Genomic DNA, 26,478 nt, shown 5'->3' with positions numbered 1-26,478 from the left:
ATTATTATTATTATTATTATTATTATTATTATTTAGTTTGTTTCCTTATATGCATTAATGTGTTTTTCCTCCAATACTTACATTTACTTAGTTTTTGTTCTAATGTTGTGTTTGTCCAGTATGTAACTACTTCTATCTACATTGTGTTGTCTGTAATTGGCCTTGCGCCTGTTAGCTCACCACATAAATAACAAATAATTGAATTATTATTATTATTACATCGCTGGCTTTTTCACAAAGGTTGCTCAGGAACTTTTGTTTCCAACCATAAACAAGTGTTTAACTCAAGCTGGGTTCAGCAGTATTTCCCAACTGTATGGAAGGAACCGGCATTGTGTCGGTCTTTAAAAGGAGGCGATCATGTCTCTGTCTGCAACTGAGACCCATCAGTATTATCAATAACTTAATACGTAATTAAGTTAGTAAGTTATATTAATTCGTTATGCATGGCCACGTTTCGCACTACAGTTCTGTCAGCTGGTTTCTCAGTTACATAACCAACAGACATTTTCGAGTTTGTGCCTCTGGAAAACTCTTTTTGCCGTTTGAAGTTATTTCCGATGTGCCGCAGGGCTCTTTCGTTAGCCCTTTTCCTTCTGAAGTTTCCATTATTGGCCTACGTAAATCGGCCGCTGTATATTTTTTATCTTAAAGATATATAAAAATTTTCTGAGTCATAAACTCATCCCATGATGGCCTCTTACTTGCACTTGTCATCAGTTCCATTAACGACTGTGTGCTGCTATATCCGTGAAATACGTCATCATGTGCCTCTAGAAAGACTAGTCGTCTGAATGATGAGGATCAACTTTTCCAAGTTTCCATTAGTCGTACCAGCGCCATTAAATTCTCTGGTGTTCAATTTGATGTGAAATTATATTTCCACAACCATGTTTATTTTGCATACTCAGAATATCAAGTTACTGGGCCTATTAGCTCCATAACCACCTGTTCTTCATCTCTGCTCTCTTTATAAATGTTATATCATTCGTTAGTCAGATCAAAGTTAGAATACACCTCGATAGTACGGAACTCTGTCGCGTTTATTGATGCCAATACGCTTGAGTCCATTCAGCAGAAATTTATTTCCCTCTCTTTATGAAATTTTTCCCTTATTGTATCTTATAAAGTAAAAAAAAAAAGTAAAGCTATCCCCGAACCAGGCCATGAAGGCCCATAGGGTTGTGAGACGTTGAAGGTCCCACATTGTCTAGACAATCGGCTCAAAGATGGCGGTAAGGTTGTCAGCCTTACGCGCCGGCCGCGCTTTACTCCCCAGGAAAATTATTTTTAATTAATTCCTGGTACTCATTTCTGTTAGAGGCTGAGTAGACCACAGGGCCTAGTGCGGCTGGAAGGATTAGGTCAACTGAAAAAAATCCAATGACCTTAACGGGACTTGAACCCGCGACCTTCCGACTTGTAGCTCCTCAACCACTACGCTATTTAGATGGAATTCAGGCTTCAGGAAGAGTTAAAATTGTTACTGATCTTCAGATACAAGTACCACCATCACCACCACCCTAAATAACAGCATCATTATCACAGTACCACAATTAGTTTCTTTCTAAAACTCTTTACATTTTCTCGGCTGTTGAGACATAACTATCCTTTTTATGCCTGCTTTATTGGCTTATTTACTCTTTAGTATCAAAAAGACCAATGATAATACAAGTGATGTCATCTATCAGCAGACAACAGTTTCAAGAGTTTCGTTGCTCGGGCCGAGCCAGAAGTGAACAGAAAAATGGACAGAGCTACGAAGGAGTCTGATATTGTTATTCTCCTGTCATTAATAATTGGTATGAATTCATTTCAGTTCGGAGCCGGGGTAGCGCAGTAGGTATAGTGACTAGCCGCTGGCTGGACAACAAAATCAGGTTTCGATACCCAACAAGATCAAACATTTCTCTGCTCGCCACTGCGCGCGAACCAGTTCTGGGGCCCAACCAGCCTCTTACCACATGGATACCGCTGGTTCTTTCCCTGGAAGTGGCGTGTGAAATTGACAGTTCACCCCTAATTCCTAGGGTTAAAAATTGGAGCTGTACCTTAACTGCACTTCATGATGTGCTTAAGTAAGCACAGAAACAACTTTGCCTTTATTGGTTTCAGGGCGCCTAGCTCTTGTAGTGGCATCAGACATTGCTGTGTATGCAAAGGGTAATGCACGTCCTACAGGAGGAGCCGGGGCTGTTGCAATGCTAGTGGGACCCAGTGCACCACTTGTCATATGCAGAGGTAAGATCACCACCAATACATAAAATTTCCTATACAAATTCGGAATATTGAATACATCTCTGTTAATTTGCAAAGATTCTTCAACTTTATTGCCTATAAAAATCTGTTACTTTGCAGCACGATCTGACATTTCCTGTGACGCCATAATTACAACCAAACATGTGTTATTCACTTTCATATACCTCATGCTGGGTCACAAATGGAGGTTGTGTTACCTCTGAGAAGTTTCATTTTTCCTTTCATTAATTTGTTTTATGCTCATTAGAATAAAGGCGGAGGTATGGAACTAATAGTTATGCTGCATACACGAATCTTGTATCTTATTATAAGAACAGTCAGTTAAACTCAATGGAAAATTTAATTAAATTATTATTCTAGATCCTACACCGGTTATGTTTAATTCCAGACATCTCCCCTTGCTGTAAAAATACAAATGCAACCCATAAATAAATTCCATGGATGAGAGAAGATTTTGAGTTTTGTTTCAGTAAATACAATTTAACTGTTGCCATTTAGGCTGTAACATTGTGGCTATTCCAGAATATCGCACAACCACTGTCTCACTAATAGGAGATCTGTCTGAAAAGAATGTAGGTTATTCCACACTATATCTACACCAGTAGACCAAATTTCATACCCATGAGTAAAAGTGTTCATCATGTCATTGAAAAAGTTCTTATTGATTTTTACAGAGAAGTTTTCCTACTTCCTAAGATCATTCTCTTAACCCACTAATTAACTAACTAACTTCATGGAGCTGAGCCCTTCTTGAGAAGCTCCAAGTTTTGCAGCTACTCAAGAATTTCCCAGTATTTTATGGAACCTGAAGGTTCATTACAGTGTTCACAAAAGCCCTCCACTGGTCCCTATCCTCAGCCAAATAATTCTGGTCCATATCATAACCATCCTATTTCTTCTAAGATCCATTTTAATATTATCCACCCACCTATGTATTGGCCTTCATAGTAGTGTCTTTCCTTCTGACTTTCCACCAATATCCTATATGCATTCCTCTTATCTTCCATTCCTGCTACATGACCTGCCATTCTCATCATCCTTGACTCAGTTATTCTCATTATACTTGGTGAAGAGTACAAGTTATGAAACTACTCAATATGCAGTTTTTTTTTCTCAAAATTCCCCTCAGTTCATCTCACTTCAATCGAAATAGTCTCCTCAGCATCCTGTTTTCAAACATCCACAGTCTATCTTCCACCCTTAATGTCAGAGACAAAGTTTCACACCCATACAGAACAACATGCATAATTATACTTTTTATATTCTAATTTGTATGTTTACAGACAGTATAGTTTGCTTGCAGACTACAGGGCATGGAGTTTGTTTGTAGACAGTAGACAAAAAGACAAAAGGTTCTCGACTGAATGGTAGCAAGCAATATCTGGATTCTGTCTCCTCTTCATTTCCTCCTAAATCAAATTTTGATTTGTAACTTTCATTCTCAAATATTTGAACTGTGCCACATTTTCAAAGGATCTGTTAGCTATCTGTATGTCATGATTTTGCCCTGCATTCCAGTGATCAGACAGCAACATATACTTAGTTTTCTCTGCATTTTCTTCTAGTCCAACTTCCTAACTAGCATAAATTAAAGTTTCTGTACTTTTCATGGTATCTATGTCATCTCCAAATAGATTCACATCATCAGCATAGACCAGCAGCTGATATGTCCCATTTAATTTCAGTCCCACCTGGTTTTCTTGGGCCTTTTCTTTTTTCCTTGGCACTACAGCCCCAGTGGGCCTAGGCCTACCTCCATGAACTCCTCCGTTCACTTCTGTTTTTCTAGATCTTAGACATACAGTAGGACTCCTTGGGCCGGTGATCAGCTCATTGCAAGGCCTCTACCTGTACACAAACACAGAAAAACGCACACAAACATCCATGCCCTGAGTGGGATTCGAACCCACGATCCCGGCTTCTGAGCGAGCGAAGACAGTGCATGCCTTAGACGGCTCGGCTACCGTGACCGGCTTTCCTGGACCTTGCTAATGGCATAATCTAAAGCAAAGTTGAAAAGGAGTGGCGATAAAGCATCTACTTGTTTTAGACCATTCTGGATAGGAAAATTATCAGTAACATGTTTACCAATATGGACTGCACTATACGTTTCATATAAACACATTTTAATCAGCATAAATTGTTTCATGGGTATCTGAAACTCTATCACATTATTGTACAATACTTCCCTCCTAACTGAATAATGGGCTTTCTTTAAATCTATGAATAGATCATGTACTGTCTCATTGTACTCCCACTTTTCTCCAGTTCTTGATGAATTAAAAAGATTTGATCAGTAGTTGATTTGCTATGTTGAAACCCACACTGATGATTCCAAATAATTTCATCTATGTATGGACTTAACCATGAGAGAACAATATTGGACAAAATTTTGTATGAACTTGAAAGCAGTGATATCCCGCAATAATTACTAGTCAGTTATATCACCATTCTTGTGAACTGGTACAATAATAGACTCTTTCCACTGATCAGCCAATTTTTTCTTATGCCAAATAGAAGAAATTAGCTTATGGAGCTTAGAATGTAACATTTCATCTCCTGCTTTAATAAGTTCTGCCAGGATTTGATCACTACCTTGTGATTTATAAGTAAAAAAGTAAAGGTATCCCTGTAACAGGCCGTGGAGGCCCATAAGGTTGTGAGATGTTGAGGTTCCCACACTTTCTAGAAAATTGGCTCATAGATGGCTGCAAGGTTGTCAGCCCTACGTGCCAGCTGCCCTTTACCCCCAAGAATATTTCAAGAAAATTCCTGGTACTCATTTCTGTTAGAAGCTGAGTCGACCCCAGGGCCATAGTGCGGCCAGAAGGATTAGGTCAATTGGAAAAAATCCAGTTACCTCATTGGGACTTGAACCCCCGACCTTCCGGCCTGTAGCATGGTGCCTCAACCAACTATGCTACCACGTGGCCCTGGTGATTTATACCGTTTCAATTTTGCAATAGCAATATGAACCTCAAAAAGGCTAGGATCAGGTACTAACAGTTCAGCTATATGTATTTCTATCTGTCTAACAATACTGACTCTATGTACAGTCAATATCTTGGAGAAGTAGTTCTTCCATCTGTTCCAAATGTTGTGGGAATCTGTAAGCATATCACCATTCTCATCCTTTACTAAGTTACTTCTATGTTGGTAGCCCTTCTTAAACTTATTTATTCCTCTATACAGGTCTCTAATGTTTTTGTTCTTACTGTTCACTGCAATATCATGAATTATGCCTTTCAGATGTTCCCTCTTTTTATTCCTGAAGTACCTGCTGGTTTCACACCTTATATTGTTCAGATTATCCCCATTTATTTTGCTTGGTTCCTGTAACCACTGCAATTTGTCTTGTTTCCTTTGGTCTATTAATTTTGAGCATCTTTCATCTAAGTATTGCTCATGCTTTTTCAGTTCATAATAATCTAGACTCTCTTTAGCAGAAATTTGATATTCTCTCTAATAGTTTCCCAGGCTTTAGTAAATTTCACCTCAGTGTCTAAGTTTTCCAAAGCTGCGAGCCTATTTGAGTTTTCAACATGATGTTCTCCTTACCCTCTACCCTGTTTGCTTACTCACTGCCAGTCTTTCCCTAAAGTTTGCCACCAGCAGGTAGTGGTCAGTATCACAACCTGCTGCCCTGAATGATCGGACATCAAGTATACTTGAATGCCATCTCCTATCTATCAAAATATGGTCGATTTGAATGTGTGTCTTCCCATCAGGAGATTTCCAAGTATATTTATGAATGGTATGATGTGGGAACAATGTACTTTTGACAAGAAGATTTTTTGATGTGGCAAAGTTTACTACTCTCTAACTCCATTATCATTACTAATTTTGTGCAAGCTCTCATTCCTAAGCGTTGGTTTCAAATTTCTTCCCTATCTACTTTGGCATTGAAATCTCCTAGCAAAATTTTCATATGGTACCTTGGGAATTTATCAGATACATGTTCTAGTGCTTCGTAGAAACTGTCTTTTATAGCATCAATTTTTTCTTCTATTGGGGCATTAAAATTCAGAACGATTATATTACACCAGCAACCTCTTTGTATTATGTATGACAACCTATCACTAATAAACTCAACCTTCTTAATTGCCAGTATGATTCTCTTATATACATAAAAACCTGTGCCTAATTTATGATTTTCATTCCCCTTTCCATAGAAAAATTTTATATGTGCCTGCTGTTTGGGTGTCACCTCCATCCCATCTGACCTCCTGTACTCCCACTAAATCTAACTTAAATTTTTATATTTCTTCTTCCACTGCCTTGAGTGAACCTGCCCTATACAGACTTTTACATTCCACTTACCAAATGTCATGTACCTTTTCTTTAGCTTAGGTCGTTTATCCAAGGTATCTGTTTAGGTCTGAGGCCTTCTGTGACATTTTGTAACAAGCTTATTTCTTTTACGGTGAGGAATTGTTAGCCCCACGCCCAACCCCCAAGCTGGAGGACCACCCGTTGTCAGCTAACGCTCCATACATGGAGGCCATCTCCTCCATCTTTAACTGAGAACACGCCATGCCATCATGACAAGAAACTCGCCTAAAATGGATTCTATTAGGTCACAAAATTGAAAAATAAAGTCATTGCTGGTGGGAATTCAAGTTGTGTATCCTTTAGTAATATCGATGAGAGGAACAAAATTATTTGTCTATTTATTGGTGCTGCCATTATCTTAGACTGCATAGCTTGTAGTTTTAAGATGACAGTGATTGGTGATTTATAAATAATGTGGAAGCAAGTGCTAATTGACTAATTTGNTAATTCTGAATATTAACAATTTGATATATAAGTAGATTAAAATTACAATAGTTACAATTTTACTGCTGATTACAATTTAGAATTGGTTAGATATTCTTATTTGTGGAGAATTTGATGGAATGAACAACAGAATATGCAACAGAGGAATTGTTTTTTCTATGTGGTCAGTGAGGAGATGTGTCTAAGCTGCCATTGTAGCATGAGATACATAAGATAGGCTTGATCTGCTTTGCAGTGCCTGTACTGACAGAGGACTTGTATACAGTGCAAAAGGAAGAGTTTTCAATAACATGCTATATGTGCAATATGTATTCTTGATGAAATGCCAAGCATGTTCTTGAAACAAATCCATCTTCTCATCAGAGAGGATGTTACATAAGGACAATGACTGCAAGGGTGCAGTTGAAAAACATCTCAGTTTGTGAATCTCAATGGGCTTCTTGATACCAAGGCAAACTGATTGGTGGTAAACTCCCAGTTGTAAAGTAACTCTGACTTTGACTTTGAGTTTAATCAGTCTATGAAGAGAAGACTTAGTTGGAGCAAGAATTTGCTGTTGGATAGGAGCCGCCATTGTTGGAGCCCTTACCAGGAAAGTACTAGTGAAGACACTGCGGCCTGGAAAAGGCTTAGTTAGTGTGCACTCTAATGAACTCTAAAGTGTGGAAATCAATGATGATGTTATAATTAAGTGTAATTACGAATTGTGTGATAAAGTGGTCAATAAATACAATATCTTAGTCTCTTGTATATTTAGAAATTCAGTAAAGGAATGTGCTCCATCATCCTACTTCTTATTATTAAGTAGGTTGTGTTAATTGAAGAAACTAGTTTGCTTTTAAATAATAAATTCTTTTTATTGTTACAGGAGTTCGTGCTACATATATGGCACATGCTTACGACTTCTACAAACCAGATCTTTTGTCAGAATATCCTACAGTTGATGGGAAGCTTTCAGTACAGTGCTATCTAAAAGCACTCGATTTCTGTTATCACCTGTTTTGTTCAAAGATTGAGAAGTATCAGACAAATGAAGGTACCATTATTGCAGGCAGTTGTGTGCTGTCAGAGAAAATATTACTGTTAAGACACAAGTTAATGTAAAATTATATTTCAATCTATGGCAACAGTATTACTTTACTCTTACCACTTATTTACAAAAACAGCAAACAGTAAAACAACAGACTCTGTAACTAGGTTCTACATTTTTCTATTTTTATAATAAAATTAAGTAAAAATACAAAGGTTATGACACCGAACCACTCAATTTAAGTTATGTAAATATTCTCCTTCTCTAATATTAGGCAGCTATGGAAACGTTCTGCTGGATCATTTTCACATGTGAAAACATATTTTAAAGGACAGAGCCTAGAATGCTAAGGACAGTTAAAAAATAGAGTTCAGTGTTCTTATGCTTCCTCCGGCCAAGTGGTTGCAAGAATTGATATGAGCATTCATATACACATGCATCTATGCAAAAATATATACATCATTCATTCATCCATACACACACACACACACACACACACACACATGTGCACATATGCACTCTCTCTCTCTCTCTCTGACAATTATATATTTTATTTGGTAATTGACTTTTTCTTAAGATTTCTGTAAAAATAACAAACAGAAGAAGAGAAGAAAATTTGAGGAAATTCTTGTTATGGTTCATATAAGAAACCTTCATATAATTGTTTATACAGAATACAAGCATAAAAATGTGAAAAATTATTCCATTTCTTGTGATTACTGTGGCCATATATCAACTGATTTAGCACAAGTAAATGAAGGTCGGTTGTCATATAATAAATATGCAGTGCTTTACTTACTTCTTTTGGGATAATTAAATGAGGAAGAGGATATGTAACAAAAACGGGGGAAAATAAATGCGCTAGCCAGGGTTGTCAGGAATACATCATTTATTCTCTTGATTACTTCTTTACTAAAGAATTATTTATTTAATTAGTCATATGGGCCATCACTCTATGACATTTATGTTTATCTCAAAGTTCAAAATTCCTCACTAATATGCATTCGCTGCATAAGTGGTATATATGTCTGATACGGTGGTTTACTGTAATTCTCTGATTTTATTCTCAAAACATATTTTAGTGCGCAAGTAATCAGTATTTGTGTTCTGTAACTGGAAAATATGGGTACAGACATTTACAGTTTAAGCCTTATGCTAACATGTTTGATTAGTTATTTGCTGTGGAATTACTTAAAATTTTTCATATTTCTATTAACCACTTAATTTAGGCCGTGCCATAGCTCAAGCGGTTAGTCACTGGATTCCCACCATGGCGGCCCAGGTTCGATGCCGGGTCTGGTCAAAAGGGATTTGTGGTGGACAGTGGTGCTTGGGCAGGTTTTCTCTGAGGACTTCGGTTTCCCTTGCCAATCTTCATTCCACCAATTGCTCCACAATCACCCTCACCTATCATCTGGGGTTGGTACAATAGGCCAGAAGTGGCCGCACTAGCAATAAAAAAAAACAATTTTACTAAGTAATCAATGAGTTAATTGATCAATACTAAATGTTTAATTAATTAGCAACTACAATGTGTCATTATTGACAGTATTTAACTATATGTGTGAGTATACACATATATGTATGTTTTCAGACACAACAGATCTGAATAATTTGTAAGAACAAGTTACAAAGTAAAATAACATAATTGAGTTATGTATAAATGAATTGTTGGTTATTCTATTGTTACCAGGACATGAAAATCAGCCTATTGATATCCAGTATTGGGACGCATTTCTGTTTCACTCTCCCTACTGCAAGCTGGTTCAGAAATCTCTAGCTCGGCTTGTCCTTAATGACTTTGTGAGGACACCAGAAAAGGAGCGTTCAAAGAAGTTTCCTGGACTTGAGCACTTGGGGTATGTAAAACAGATCAGTAGGAAATCAGAACTTTGAAACAATTTTCATTTCAACCGAAACGTTGTCATATATGAGAAAAAAAATATTCTACAAATTTTATTTGGTATTACTTATTTATTTGAGAGCTGGGATTGTGCAGTCTGTATAGCAGCTGGCTATGGGTTGGACAACCAAGGGGTTGGAGTTTGAGTTCTGGTGAAGGCAAGAACTTTCACTTTTCTATGTCATCCAGACTGGCTCTGGAGCCCACTCAGCCTCCCATCCAGTGGGCACTGGGAACTTTTTCCCCAGGGGTAAAGTGACCGGGGCATGAAGCTGACCACTCATCTCTAGCTAGTTCTGAGGTCAAAGAACGTGGGTGTATACATCCAGTCCCCAATATGTCTTCATGGTGTATTGCTTAATTAGTTATGCACATGGACAGAGTTACTTTTCTTATTATTTATTTATTTATAGAGTTATGATTAATTTAACAATACTCTTGATAGGTCAAATAAGGACTGTCAAATTTAAAAATACTGAGGGACCTCACTGTACATTATTTACCTCTTGTAGGCTGCATTATAGAGAAAGAATTGTTTCAAGTATACTGATATAGCATATAGCACATAGCATCTGTGCAGCGAATTGGACAACTTTGGCTCAGGTTGTTATGATAGAAGTAAGATAGGATGACCAACATATTCTTCAAGAGTACAAAACAGACCAAGCATGGCATATTATATGAAGATGATGATGATGGCGGTGGTGTTGGTGGTAGCGGCAGTGGTGGGGGNGGGTGTGTGCGTGGTCATCATCATCATCATCATCATCATCATCATCATCATGTTTGCAGTAATTATGAATTAAATATGGACATATATTGTAAATAACTGATATTTCAATGCCTCTAGTACATATACCTGTATACCCCTTCTCATCACATGTAAATGTGTTCTCTTCTTCTGTGTTTAATATTCTCCCTTGAAAAACTGAATTACCATATGTATGTGCAGACAAATATAGTGTGCTGGGTAAGAAATTTGGGACAATATATTATTAAATTGGTGTTTCAATATTTTTATTTTGTACTGCCAACTTCAACAGAAGAAAGTCATTATATTCAAAACCAGTTTGTATATAATAAGCTGTATTCAATTCTGTATTCCAGAAATGTGAAGCTGGAAGACACATATTTCAACCGTGATATTGAGAAGGCATTTATGGACTACAGTAGAAGTATCTTTGAGGAGAAAACAAAGCCTTCTCTCTTGATATCTAAACAAGTGGGAAATATGTATACCACATCTCTTTATGGAGGTCTTGTATCACTTTTAATTAGGTAAGGGTATTGGTGGATAACTCCTGTTCAATTCTTGTCTTGTATTTTGTATCTACCATTCTTAATTCTGGCAGAAGACCAACATAACATACAGGGCATACTGTTACATTAGCCACCTTAGGCGCAAACTGTCTCTTTAACATCTTGTTCTCAATCACTATATTAATTATACAATCATTTCCATTAATCAAATGATATTTATTTGCAGCAGAGACATCCATGAGCTAGCTGGCAAACGCGTGTGTCTCTTCTCATATGGTTCTGGGCTGGCCTCCTCCATGTACTGTTTGCGCATTTCAACAAATGTCAGACCTGGATCCTCTCTTAATCGTCTTATTGAAAATCTTTCACATATTAAATCACTACTGGATCAACGTAAAAGAGTTACTCCAGAAGAGTTTGCACAGATTATGGAGCTACGTGAACAGAATCACCACAAGGGTAAGCTAAAATGCCCCTTTTCTGTAATATTATGGATAATTACTCATAGCGTTGTACCTTTTCATGCTGTATTTGGTGCTTCAGCATTCTCATACACCATAACTGTTGTTGATTATCCCAGTCCTCTTCCTTTAAAATTAATTTGTTCCATCATTTAATAGATTTGTCTAAACCTGAGCATTTTTTGAACTTGCCATTCTCTATCTTCAAATTGGTATTCAGTGAATTAACTGTTTATTCCATCTATATTTCCCATTCATTCTATATATTCATATCAGCACAACATTTTATTTTCTTTCTGCGCTTAATTTTCTTGTACAAGTAGCATATCTTTTTTTTTTAAAATACTGGGGTGCTGAACCTCAAGAAAACCCTCAATTTGGGCTACTTTGCATAAGTGTTTGCTCCCTCAGCTGAAAGGTTCAAACTGTAATGCACTGGAAACTTACCTTGTGATTATCTTGTCCAGTCTCTACACAGGCCTAACTTAGGGCAAAGCTATAAGATATTCCTTCAGATTAAGAAGACTGGTGATATCCACATTAACATCACGAAAAGTAAACAGGAATTGCTAGTAAGTAGAATTCATATCTCAGTTGACTGTATGTAACGACAATTTTCTTAGCAGCGAAAAATGAAATCAGTCATTAAATTAGATCATGTTACTGTCCAGATATTAAAATTCAACTAGACTGCCAAATTATAACTTTCTGTATAAATATCCACAAACTTACGCAAACTCGAAACTACTTCTACCCATATGGAAAAATCACCCAATATCAAAATATAAAGCTCATTCCAAAGTTCGAAGGACTGCATAGATGAGTTAACTCCTGTCTTTTTCTCTATGAAATACAGTTTCTAGAAAATCTCAAGTTTATGTGTTTCAAACTGCCACTACTAGATCCTCTAGGTTAGGAAACCTTCATTCCCCCTGGCAAATGTTGATGGCTTTTCTCATTATTGTCACCAGTCAGATTGCTTGATTCTATGATAAAGAGAAAATAGTGATAATAGATTGATCCAAGAGGTAGTCTGGTTACACAATTTAATTCTTCTTAGCTAAATGAAGGATTCTTTCCCTGGGTCATCATGAGGAAATATGGGTTTGGATTTCCTGACAGAGCCAGAAAGTGTTATAATGGATGGTGTTACTCAAAAATTTGGGTTTACACATTAGTATCCCAGAAACAGTTACCTAGTTACCCTCCCACCCCCTTCCTTTGTGTTCCTATTTTTTAGTGGCATGGATCCCAAAACAGAAAGTAACAAATATCTTTCTACTACTCTGACCATATATTAATTTCCTTCGTGTGCACTGACCTACTGTGGTTTTTGTCTGTTCTGTCATTCTTAGGTGAATTCTGATTTTACAATTTTACTGGTTTAATCCAGACATTCTATACCATACCACCAAGACTGACTAAGCCTTGTGCAAGCAACTACTGCCATTATATTATATGATATTATCAAAACTACATTATGTTTATCAGTTTATTTAACATGATTTTTATAAAATAAATACTAACAATATGAATGATCACAAAATTGAATCATTCCATTACTTATGGAAACACATTTGGAATGCTATATTTAATCAAATTATGTACATGTGTTTAAGGGTGTGAGCTTATGTTCAAGTGTCAGAACTCCCAAGGCACTGTAATATAACAAATGAGTGAAAGCACTAATACGAACATTCTGATGAGTAAATATCAGGTCCATTTTACAGTATAGGTGCACAATTTACTAGATGTTGCTAGATGGTTTGATGAAAAACACATCGCAGAACAGCAGGAGATAAGCTGGAGCACTGCTGGACTGATGATTTGTGGGAGAAACTAAGCTATTTGGAGAAAAGCCTGCCCAGTGCCACTATGTCCACCAAAAATCTCACACAGACTGCCTTTGTATTGAAACTGAACCCACAGTGACAAGCCAGCATCCAGTTCTTGGTTGTCAGCAATGAGTGAGATTGATTTCCTTGGGACTACAGCCTCATATAAACTTATTGCACCAGCCCCTAATGATAGATGAGACTGGAGCATTTGGGGAAAGATACAAGGGAGGGTCAGTAAATAGGTCACAAATGGATATGAAATGTAAAACACATGATATTTGAACATGGATAAAACATTTATTTCTCAACATATGCTCCACCAACATTGATACACTTGTCCCATCATTTTACCAATGTGTTTAAATCCACAGCATAGAAATATTTTGACTACTGTCTCAGCCACTTCCACACCTGGTGGGGCATAATCTGCAACTTTTGAATGTCCTTGAGATAACTTATTGACCAAGTTTTGAACCATTTTATGCAACAAACACTTTCCATTGTAAATGGGAAACGTTTCTTTATGCATATCTATTGTATTCAGTCCTTTTTGCCCACAGAAAATGCACAACAGAAATCTGTTCTTCAGTAGTATACTAAAGTATGGTCACCATTTTGACTGCTGAAACCAGCCTTTGAACATGCACATGCACACCTGCTACTTAGACTGTCATGAAGCTGGACTCTGCTGCTACATAGTGATACACACAGAAAACCTGTTGCGTCCATTACAGATGTTTTACTTCCATTTGTGACTTATTTACTGACTCTCGCTGTATAAGGCAGAGAAAAACTGAAAACCAGCTCCAGTTCCACTTCTCCCACTACAAATCCCACATGGACTATACTGAGACTGACACCCTGGTCCTCTACAGTAAGTACTTGTCAACTAACTGCCTGAGCTATGACATGGTCTCAGTCTGGATCTAACTGTCTAAGTTACAGCACAGCATCTAATAATAACTAATATTCTTCGTTCATATTCCTCTGGTAGCAACACTGGACTGAATTTGAATTGAATTTTCTTCCCAAGTTACAAAGTTGCATCCTGATATACCAGTACCCTGTCCTTCGTGTGCTCTCCAGTTTTCCTGCCATTTATTTTATCATTGCTTTATTTTTCAGTCATAGCAGATGAAAATTTTTATGACTTGTTGACCACTCTGTATGTTGCAGCACCTTACATACCATCGGCTTCACCTGATGTGCTGTTTCCAGGGACTTGGTACCTGGAAAGCGTGGATACAATGCACCGCCGCAAGTACAAACGTGTTCCACAAGAACATGTTTAGATAAACCAGCATATACATGATGCTGTACAGCTGTTCTTATGGTTATTAATACAAAAAATGAATGAAACACCATTAAAGTCTGAACAGCACTCTCTACAAACTTCATGATAAGGGATGTAGGATCATAACAGGGACTGTGTTGGTTGCAGCATATGCTATCGGAGTAATCAGAATGCACAAGAATTGTCTAGTGACCCTTCAAGAACTTGAGTCTTATATAGAAAAGGAGAGTTCTGAACCTGAGTTCTCTTATGTTCCTATCCTTCATTAACCAGAATGGTATGTGAAAGGCTGTGAAATATCTAAACACACAGCAACATTTCTCAACAGAGAAATATGACTGCAGTACTGACCTAATAGATCTGAAGTTACAAGACTGAATAGCTTTCACACACAAGTAAAGCATGGATTTTCTCTGAAACACTTGAGTATAATTTTTTTTCTGATCCTGAAATATTGTGCTTACATGCAGATGTAATGAATAGTTATTTAGTTTGCCCCAAGAACCAAAATTAATATCTAGTAGAATTCACTTTATTTTGAACACAGGAAAGTAGGATACAGCCAAGTTCAATTTCTGTAAGTTATTAATTTAAGAAAAATCAAATAGCTTAAATTAAGAAATAGGTGTTGTCAGTTTTTCACAAAACCAAATAAATTAAAAATTTGTATAGAATCATATTAGAAGTAGAAGATAAAATCTAAATATCACTGTAAAAGTTAAGTGGTGAGTCTGGGGTACATTTTCACACTTCAGCAACCTCAGTACTAAATAAAGAGTCAAATTACATTTCAACCTCCAGAGAAAATAATAGAGGAGTCATTCTCCAGTTAGGAATTTCAAAAATTGACAAGTCCTTTACATCCAACTAAACATCAATTGTCACTTCCATATGTGTCTCAGTTAAGTTAGTGAAGATAGAGTCTTAATGAATATGTACAGCCCTCTTATACTTCCCCTGAATCCCAGCTAAGCTGCTTCTGCCAATTTGACTCACATAGCCGATCGCTAAAAAAGTGATAAAGTATTTTTTGTTACCACAGAAACAATCATATTCCATTTTGGAGATAAATTGTAACTTACAAACCCACTTTAGCATGCCAGTTTCAAAATTATGGTTACAGTAGATACATATTATAAATGCCTATGACCTGTGATACCCATACAAGGGAAATATTAATTTTTAACAGCAAGTTATAAATGTTAATGGAAAAATAAACCCCAGAAAGCAAATGTTCAAGTTGAAAAACTGCCATTAAATGCTATATCAATTGGTGCTTTCATATACTGCCTCCATATTAAGGGTTGCAGATGGAGGCAATGTGTTCCTCTGAAATGCCAATATTGGCCAACAATACTACATGTCACAACCTAAAGGATTATAGTTTTAATAGTCACTGCTGTGGAAAGCTCAAATTCAATGCTCTTTGTAATGCAGAATTACAAGGATTTATTGTCACAATAATTTTATATGTACTAAAACAAGGCTGGAATGAAGTTGTAAAGAGTCTTGAAGCAGACCTACACAGAAAATGTTAGGCCTTAAACTAAGTGCTTAGATGTTAGAGTATATTCTATAGCTTTTGGTTACTATACTTAGATCTACTTTTTCCTGCACCGAAGTTAAATGTATGTTACCATTTTGGTGCTGCTTGGAAGCACCATTGCACAGGAGTTCAGAATCAGATAGCCTCTTATTTGCTGTATCTGGCCTTACTGAATTCCTAGAGTTTATTAAACATTTATTTACATTTACATTTACATTTATTTTCACTTTATGGATCCAATCATCTCCCCATAGGGCTGGATATAAAACATCTCACACATTACAAATTCATGATGACTACACATCATATGTCCTTGGTCCAATAAAATATTTAATCAGGACTCACGCAGACAGCACAAGTTATCAAGACAACACACTCAGGCCGTGGAAAAACCACTGTCAAATTCACAACTTACCATTGTACACACACACTGGTTAGCCATGTCATCAATACAGTTTCATTATAACATATTAAAATTCATAACAAACACAGATGTCATATATACTACAACACTTACAACAAGCAAGTCTCAACAATGTATAATACAAGCACACAGACCATTCATTAACTCTTAACTTTTGAGTCCCTTGCATGCTCTACATTTACATAGCTACCATGTATTTGTATGTGTTCATATTTGTATCCAGAGCCAGAACTATCATTATTTCCTTGTGGGTCAAATTCAAGAAAGAAAAGATGTAGGTGAAGACAAATTTCCAACCAAGAAAAATGTGCTTGTAGGTATGTTCATGTGTGCATATGTATGCATTTTTGTTCAGTGTGTATGTGCATGTGTAGATGAATCAAGAATCCTTGAGTCATGTGGATTTTTACCACACAGTTTGCAAAGAAGTGTTGGCTTTAAGTAATGAAGTGTTTTCTACAAGAGACCAGTGAACATCATGCCCAATTTTCATCCACACATTAAATATGTTAAAGCAACATGAAGGCCTCTCTGAACTATCTGCATTAAAGCATATACTCTAACTGTTAATGAAGTATTGTAATACTTTCTAGATTAAGAGATTTCTTTTAATTTAAAATTATATATTTTAGTCACTGTATTATGCAATATTGTTGTACTTATGAATATCATATTTCGAATTACTTAGTCTCCTTAATTTCTTCTCGGAATATTNACGTTCCTCCGAAACGTCGGCCAAAACGAAGAATACACGGTGCCTAAACCCAGAAGACAACTTTCTTCATTGTCATCACCGTGAAAACCTCAAAACTTACATACATACATCGTGTTTAGTGTACTTACTAAATATTGCATAAACTATAAAAGAATATTAACTTCCAAGGCAATATAAATGTGAGAGTTGTCAGCTTCAATAATCTGTTATTAAAATTTGTGTTCAGAGATATCTTGTGATAAAAAGGTAAAGAGAAAGATGACACCTGCAATTAATGTTAATATAGAGAAAACTGACTGAATTATGTAAATTGTGGCATATAAGACTGAATGCAAGGAGAAGTTTAGAAAGACTGAAGAGAAGATGCCATGTAATGTTAATAGGCCATGTGGCTTAATAACACCTAATTAAATATTTGATTGCTTGCAGATGTAATTTGTATTAATGAAAAATAAAAGAGAAAATTATGTTCTCACAAGCATCGCTTTTCTTGCTGTAATGTACAAAATAACCTTGGTGGTAGAGATATATTGGCAAAGGTTTAATTACATGAACTCCTCAATCTCAATATTTTATCCTCAGATAATCATGATTTTCTATGAATTATTCAAGCCAGTTAAAAAAATATTTATAATCTAATGAACACCGACTAACACATTTTTTCTACATTACAGAAAACTACTGTAAATCAGTACTTGAAGTCCATATGCTAAATTTATAATACGCTTTGTAACATAGTAAGTGTGATAAGGGCGGTAACTGTGGAACAACTACAAATATTCGTTCCTGTGTATGCATCGATGTTTTCACTTTTAGGCTTTTCTCCATATGCAGTATATTGGAATCAAGGGTCTTCCAGATTGATAGAAAACATTGTAAAGAACTTATATTATCATCTTCATATTCTTTTTATGATATCAGGTTGGTAACAATATTCAATGAGAATTTCTATGCAGACAAGCAAAAGATGTAATTTCTCTTTTGTTTCTGAATGCATAACAACTGCAGTCCTCTATAAGAATATCTCTGTGAACATTGTTTTGTAGAGGCACACTTGACAATCAGCATCATCTAATCAGAGCATTTAACATAAATGATGATTGTCCAAAAAATTCTCTTGCAGTACAGTCAGTAATAGTTAATGCAGAAACCCATAGGGATCATGAAAATCGCCAAAATCCAAAACTAAGGTTGGGGTAATAGATAGTCTTCAATGGTTCATTGTAAGAAAACCAAACAAAAATAAAGAGACGTTTGATTAGTCGCCAAAAATTAATTTGTACAAGACTGGAACATGTTTTTAATTATGTTGTGTATCTATGAAATGCCTCCCTTAATTTCAACAGCTGAAGTGAAATTCTAGATTAAAAGAAAATCACTTTATTTCTTTTCGCACAAGAAGGTTTTTTTTTAGGGGTGGGGGTCTATCTTCATCATTCTTCATCAACATGTTCATTTTCATAGTTACAGTCATTGCTAGTACTGTTGATTGTGAATAGAAATCATTTAAATATAATCTCAATGTATTCATGCAATATACTCGTAAGTAACATCTAAAGAAAATGAAGTCTTCTTTTGGTCAACAAGCTCTTAGCTTTCAGCAACATACTTTGTTGAGATCTGTTCAAGGAGACGTAGACAGATGGGCAGAGCACCTGTCTAAATTATTATTTTGTTCTTTCTCTTAGTTGGACATGAGCAATATATAACCCCGCAAACACAAGAAATAAGACCATACATGAACTTCCTACATTATTTCATTGAACCATTTGGTTCGATGTTTGACAGAGCCATTGGAATCGAGAACAGAAGCAAAGTCAATCAGCTCCCCCAAAAGATGATTTATGACACCTGATAAATATTTGATGCTTATTCGTTGCAGTGACTACAGTAAAATACAACAGCCCTCTTCCAGTGGTCTTGAGAAATTTCAGCGCTGTTAACTTACGAAAGACGATAGCAGGGCACTGGCTGTAAGAAAATCAAGGCGCCGTCTAATAACTGAGTTATGGATTATTTAATAACACATTGTTATGTATTTATGGGTGTGGCTATAGACGGCGTATGGATTGGAAACTGGATTTTTTACATATCTCGGAACTACAAGTAATCACAGTGCAATCACTGATTTCCACACTTTACAAATCACTAAGACACACTAAGTCTTCTCAGTCTTCACTAATGGTACCCTAGAAACGGATTTATAAGTCTCACTGTAACTACAGCACACATAAAGTCTTCTTTTCACAGTCACACTCTTGTAACTCTTTTCTTCACTACTGAACTGCCAACCCTCAACCAACTCTCTCGATTCCTCAATAAACTCCGCTGACCTAGGATCCTCATTATATAGCCTTGGGCGACTCAACAGAAAACACCGTTTCCTAACATTCCCTCTGTTGTTGCTTGCGTATTCGTTGCAGCGGGAACACGTTTAGCGAGCCGTTGCCTTCTCTAGCTCCACTATTCCGGCCTTCAGGCGTCATGTCACAACATTTAATGCAGTTGGAATTCAATGTTGTTAGTAAATAGTGGACAGTGCAGAAGTTGCTGGACTGGTTGGCCTGATCCGAATGGATCGACGGGCCTCGATCTGAGTACTTTTCGAGAGAGACCTCTACACGAAGATGTGAAAATGCACGCAGGTTAAGAACACAAGAAAGATTCACAGCAAAAATCTCAGCGTTAATGACTATAACTCTTGCGTTTTACACGGAAAGTCCCCGATTCGAGTCTTGGAGAACAAGCTGTCTTGAATACTTTCGTGGTTTAGTTCAGATGTTTCGGGTAATTTCAGAAATAGTACGTTCAAATACGCGAGTCGGGATAGCTCATTCAGCAAAACGACTAGGCCACGACTTGCCAACCGGGATGTGGGTTTCGATTATCCGCAGGAGACAAGACTTTTCTTTTCTTCACAGTACGAGTATACAGATCAGTTTTGGGGCCCAACCAGTCTTCTATCTAGAGACACCGGGGGCTCCTTTCCCAGGGTTAAAGGCCCGGGCCGTGAATCGTGCCATTTTCATCTAGTACCGATGTTAAGAATGGACTGTGCTATACATCAGATATCATAGATTTTCGTGGCATGATGTTTAATTAGCTGTAGGGAAAACATGACCTTTCTTTTCTTTTCAAATTCTGCAAGCCACGGCTGATTCCTGTATTATCCAATTCACTATTCACGACAGTCTTAACAACTTACCCGAAATTCAGTAAAAGTCAAACTGCATGCGATTTGAAGGGACAGCGGCATAATGATGAAGTTGGAAGGAATTAATTAATTCTGTCAAACAATAAATTGTGTGACGGTTTGCTGCTTTGCTACTCTGTAGCATGTGATGGTCAGTTCAAGGACAGCGTAGAACAATTATTCTTTGCTGCATATTACTTATTCTTCTGGCAATATACAAGTATACGGTTGAATATATGGGCAAATAAATAAAAATCTGTCTGCCTGTTACAAGCAAATTAAATATATTTCCTTTATATGTCGATAGACATATTGATGCACAGAACTACGGGCATTTACAGGATGGACACCATTATTAACATCGAAACCACTTATTCATTTCCATACCTGTCATTCACAGCGTGCACCACCGCAAGTAGGAAACGAATGTGTTAAAGACTTTCTGTACACTCTACACACATATGCACACGTATGGTTATAATCATGGATTTTAACCAGGACAGTTAGCTAATGCTTTGGTGCGCAGGCCTAAGCAGCTCCCGGAATATTCTTGGAAAAAACTGTATGTATCAAACTGAATGCGGTCTGTAATATATTTCAAATATACACTTTTACGCATGTCAGAACAATTAAGGGGTAGTGCTGTGGAATTTCACGTATGACCTCATTCATCAAATAATGAGAATGGCAAGATGGGGTCACATAAGTCCTATTCTTCTTCTTTGTGTTTTGAAATTACATTTCCGTGTTTCCACAAAAACGTCTACAACATGGCGTCATTTAACTGCTCTCGAGACCCAACAACTACATGGTTTAACTAAATAGCCGAGAAATATGTTGATGTTTATTCTATTTTGGACAGGCTTACATGAAATGATACACTGCAAACTTCAGTTATAAACAAATATTCCGAACCAAAATCTGAGGAAATAATTTCTGTGCAACAAAACAAACATACATTGTGAGTTTCAGAATCCCTTCCAGTTCCACGAGAGTTGAATGAAAAGTAATCCCTCCATCTCGATTACTTTTGTTTTAATAAGGCTGTTTTAATAAATGAACAATTGTACTGCGGCCACTTCTAGCCTATCGTACCAGCCCCAGCTGATAGGTGAGGGTGATTGTGGAGAAATTGGTGGAATGAAGATTGGCAGGGGAAACCGAAGTACTCGGAGAAAACCTGCCTCAGCGTGGCCCACTTGACCAGACCCGGGATCGAACCAGGGCCGCCGTGGTGGGAAGCCAGCGACTAATCACTTGAGCTATGGCGCGGCCTTATTAATCCACATAATCACCACCATTCTGCACGCAGTTCTATCAAGGATGGACAAATTTCTCGAAGCCGTCACGAAGGAACTCTACCATTTATTTCTTAATTGAGGTCCTGACAGTGTTCGCCACCTATTCATTTGAGTCATACGGATGTATACGAAGACAGAAGTCGCATGGCGCCACGTCTGGAATGTATAGCGGGTATGGTAAGATGGCAAGTTCCACTCCTCAGTTGTCTCCGTGGCGGTTCGCGAGGTGACGCTAAACGTTGTCATGTTGCAGCAAAATTTTCTTCAGCTTCCGAACCCTTCTTAATCGTTGTTTCAAAGTTTGGAGTGTTGCAGTGTAGTGCTGTGTGTTGATGGTGGCCCCAGGCGAGTTATAAACTTGGAAGCCTTACTTTTCATTCAGCCTACGTAGCAAGGTAATAGCTTAAAGATGACATAATTAAATTGAAAACAAAAGAGTCCTAGGAGGACTGTACTTCTTGTTCAACGTCTTCCGCCAACCAATTTACATAACCTGCTACTGCAAGTTTTTCACCTCGAGTGGTCATTAAGCGTCAACATGTCTGCGTATTGGTTACACTTGAAAAATGAAGACGTTGCTATCTTGCCTCTATGGAATGCTGATCGGTGATATTTCTGTCAACAGTTTCACAGGGCGAACCGCTTCGACGGGTCAGTTACTTCACAGATAATGAAACCCAACTATGTTTCATTTACTGTATAGAGAGAAGTCAGTCTTCAGTTCTCCGAATGTAAAATGAATTAATTCTCTTCGGCTCAGAAGTGCCAGTCTGAGTCATAAAAACTGCGAGCGTCAGTAACGAACTATAAATCCAGTGTCCTCTCGGCACAACTTCGTCCTTTCTGAATCACTTTCGCGCAACTTGCTTGGATGCCATGAAACTACACGTGATATCACAACATGAACGAATATCAAAAGGGTATGATTTTGCTTCCCACCAGCAACAATACGAACATAGTGGCCCTGCGAATTTTCAAACAGGAGAAACACTAATGCGGTTAAAGTTAAGGTCATTAAATGTGTTATGATCTTGGATCTTCAAATAGATATAAAACTTCGTTGTCATGTTTGTATTTAATGTAAAGTAACAACATTTTGCCCGTGTTATATTTACATCTCTCTGAAGAGCTTAACTTAGAATTGCTGAAATGTGTTTACTGATTATAGCAATTTCGTCTGTGATAATTAGCAGAAAAGGTCACTGGATCTTATTTCTTTATTTTTATTGAGCTTTCAAATTACTTGTTACATTTTCTAAGACAGAAAATAATAAACTAATTAAAATATTGAATAAATGTTAATGTTAATTATCTAAAAGGCATATACTGTATAACAACATACCTCCTAAAATCACATTCCTATTTGTACGTACAGCATTACATTGCTTGTCTCACTGACCTTTCTAAGATACTGTCAGCAGATCTACAACTGCTTAATTGCGTGTTAGAAGTACGAGTAATAATGTTGCTAACAATTCTGCACACAGTCTTACGAAAACAGTTAACTTCAAGGAAATTTAAACCGTTCTTTTCGTTGAGCCTTCCATGTTTAGAAATGATTTTGTGGCTTGAGGCATAAAGTCTCATTTCTTTAAGGGTTCTAATAGTTCCTTGGGCTTAGACGACTTGCTGTCAAAAGAGTTTCCTTTTATCTGAGTTTTAAATGTTGGTTTCATGACTCCTTTTTTTTTTTTTCGAAATAAAGGTTTCAACTTTGAACAGACGGATTCCCACCAGATGCAAACCCATAATTTAACACGACAAACCCAACAAGCTGTGTCACTCCTGGTTGCTGCAGAATCCACGATTTCTTTGCATTGTCACTGACCTTTAATATTAATTACAATCGAGTAAACTTAACCCTTCTTCAGATTGTATGCTTATGTGTCGTTCCATATTTTGGACGAACTGTCAAATTACTTGAGACTGAAGAATTTCCTGTGGAAAGCTAGATGTGTTCACGCCTGCATTAAACATTAAATAAGGATGGAACTGTGGGTAAAATAGCTGACATATTGTCCAGTTTTCAGACCGAAAAATATTGTGACGTGTATACCTGTTGTTAGGCAACGGCTCTGTAAACACATTCCCGCAACACACACGCACGCACGCACGCACGCACGCGAAAATATGGCATCCATTGCTAGGTAACGGACCAATAAACATGCCAATCTATAGGGGTGTTTTCCAAGGGGTTCGTGCCGAGGGTTTATAAAGAGACAAAGGTGGTCGTCGAACGCCGGAGTCTTGTCTCACTCTAAATGGACGAAATATTCCATTTGTAAACAGTGCAAAATAGCTAGGTGTAATCTTCGATAAGAGCGATACATGGAGATTGCACATAGAAATGATCGAAGCCAAGGCCTTCAGAGCATTCATTAGAGTATATTCCCTATTCAAAAGTGAGCGATTGAGCGCTAATATTAAAATTACCCTCCACAAAGCTCTTATTAGATCCGTAATGACTTATGCTAGTCCCACCTGGAAATTCGCGGCAGACACTCATCTAGTGAAATTGCAGCGCCTGCAAAACAATGTTCTACGCACCACTGGCAATTTTCCAAGGCACACACTGGTCCGCGATTTGCACATGGCATTTAAAATCCCGTACGTATATGACTATATAACAAAATTATGCAGGAAACAAGCAGAAGTTATACAAAATCATGAAAATGAGAATGTTCGCAACATCGGATAAGGCGAAGCCCGGCGCGGAAAGTATATGAGGCTTAAACTTGGCGGCGGTCAGGCATACGACCGTTCAAGTGACTAGACTGCCATGGTAGCGAATACTACTAGAAATAGGGCATAATCTGCTGTACTGAGCTTGGATTGACAGAGGCCTTGTATATACTGTACATAGAAATAGGAATTAAAATTAAATTTGTAAATAGTGTAAATACTGACAATGGACTTACTAATATGGACTATGACTGACAAATGACAGATCCGACTTCTCGTCAGAGAGGGCGCCCCAAATGAACAGGACAGTAACTTTCATAAAAAAGAAATCTGGTCATGAGCCCAAGTCGGGGCTCCACACCAGGACAGACTGACAGACCGTCAGTCGCAATATGACTTGGACTTGAACTTGGCTTGAGAAGCAGAAGCAGAGTAGTAGAGTCGGAAACGAAGGGTCGAGCTTCGAGAGGTCCGCCTGCCGGCATATGAGCTGGGAATTGGAGCTTCCGATTTGGCTACTAGACAAATTGTAGTGGTGGTGGTGGTGGGGGTGGTGGTAGTAGTAGCAGTGGTGGTGGGGGTGGTAGTGGTAGTAGTGATGATGGTAGTAGTAGCAGTGGTGGCAGTAGTAGTAGTAGTAGTAGTAGTAGTATCTACACATTTACATTTTTCGAAGATTATATAATAACTTAAAGTACATGATTCTGTTATTTATTACGGAAATTATGGAAAAATGTTAAATTCCCATTAATTGTACGAAGCCTGAAATTCTTTTTCTAATACTTAAAATTTCATTTTCTACATCACAACACAGTTCTTATCAATTACAAACTCCAAACGCTTATTGCTGTATAGAGAAAGAATTTGCCGTCTATGATGAAAATCAAACGAAACACACAAATACATTCTGCGGTGAAAATTCGGTGTTTGTTTAATGATAATCAAGCCGTTCATGTAGTTCCCACTGACACGAACACATGTAGAGCCGAAAAAATATGGAGATAGAAACGTTACGTACCACTAGCTGAATCAGAGCACAAATTGCAAATGTTGCTGCACCAAATACACCATCTTTACCATAGAAATCAGATTTACATGATTATACAACAGCATTCGAAATGTAAAAAGTATATTACATAACAAATCTACGGACCATGCGAGAGGATTTACATATTTATTTTACCTTATTTCAGACGACGGAAGGGATAAGGAAATATGCTTACAATCATAGAAGAGAATAACTTACTTGTAATAAGAGAAATATCGACAAACACATTTTATTAAAAACATAAACATGGGTTCCTGTTAGAAGTTACAAATCCTACACGTATATTCTTACTGTACCGTCTATCAGTCGTATAAATCTTGTGTAACATTCATGTCGTATAAGTTACATTTAGGTCATATAAGTTTATAACTCATCAATAAAATACTACTTAGATTAAGGGTTAGAAATTTTGGTTCTTGCACAGGATCGAGTCCTATTCGAGTCACAATTTATTATTATAATAATAAATTGTGACTCGAATAGGACTTTTAATAATTTTAATAATTATTAAAAGCTATCCCTGTAACAGGCCGTCAAGCCCATAGAGTCATGAGACGTCGAGGCTCCCACATTCTCTCTAGACAATCGGCTCACAGATGGCGGTAAAGTTGTCAGCCTTATTCGTCGGCCACCCTTTACCCCCAGGAAGATTCCTGGTGCTCATTTCTGTTAGAAGCTGAGTCGAAACCAGGACCGTAGAGCGGCTGGAAGGATTAGCTAAATTAAAAAATCCACCTTATCGGGGTTC

At 37.3% G+C, this 26,478-nt stretch overlaps 1 protein-coding gene and 1 long non-coding RNA gene across 2 annotated transcripts in view; one reads left to right on the top strand and one right to left on the bottom strand.

Moving 5' to 3' along the window:
- Nucleotides 1–15,925, top strand: part of LOC111870098 (hydroxymethylglutaryl-CoA synthase 1) — a 36,496-nt gene extending 20,571 nt beyond the window's left edge. Inside the window, exons 4-9 of the mRNA XM_023862099.2 lie at nt 2,116–2,241; nt 7,904–8,071; nt 9,759–9,924; nt 11,076–11,246; nt 11,455–11,687; nt 14,704–15,925. Of these exons, the coding sequence (XP_023717867.1) occupies nt 2,116–2,241; nt 7,904–8,071; nt 9,759–9,924; nt 11,076–11,246; nt 11,455–11,687; nt 14,704–14,819 (980 nt within the window). The 3' untranslated portion in view covers nt 14,820–15,925. The remainder of the gene's footprint in view (nt 1–2,115; nt 2,242–7,903; nt 8,072–9,758; nt 9,925–11,075; nt 11,247–11,454; nt 11,688–14,703) is intronic.
- Nucleotides 1–26,478, bottom strand: part of LOC117282758 — a 133,585-nt gene that overhangs the window by 13,849 nt on the left and 93,258 nt on the right. The gene's annotated exons all lie outside the window — the stretch shown is intronic.

Source organism: Cryptotermes secundus, unplaced genomic scaffold, assembly GCF_002891405.2.
Source record: "Cryptotermes secundus unplaced genomic scaffold, Csec_1.0 scaffold545, whole genome shotgun sequence".
NCBI lineage: Eukaryota > Metazoa > Arthropoda > Insecta > Blattodea > Kalotermitidae > Cryptotermes > Cryptotermes secundus.
Note: the sequence above shows the minus strand (reverse complement) of the source record. Positions and strands in the feature narration are given on the sequence as shown.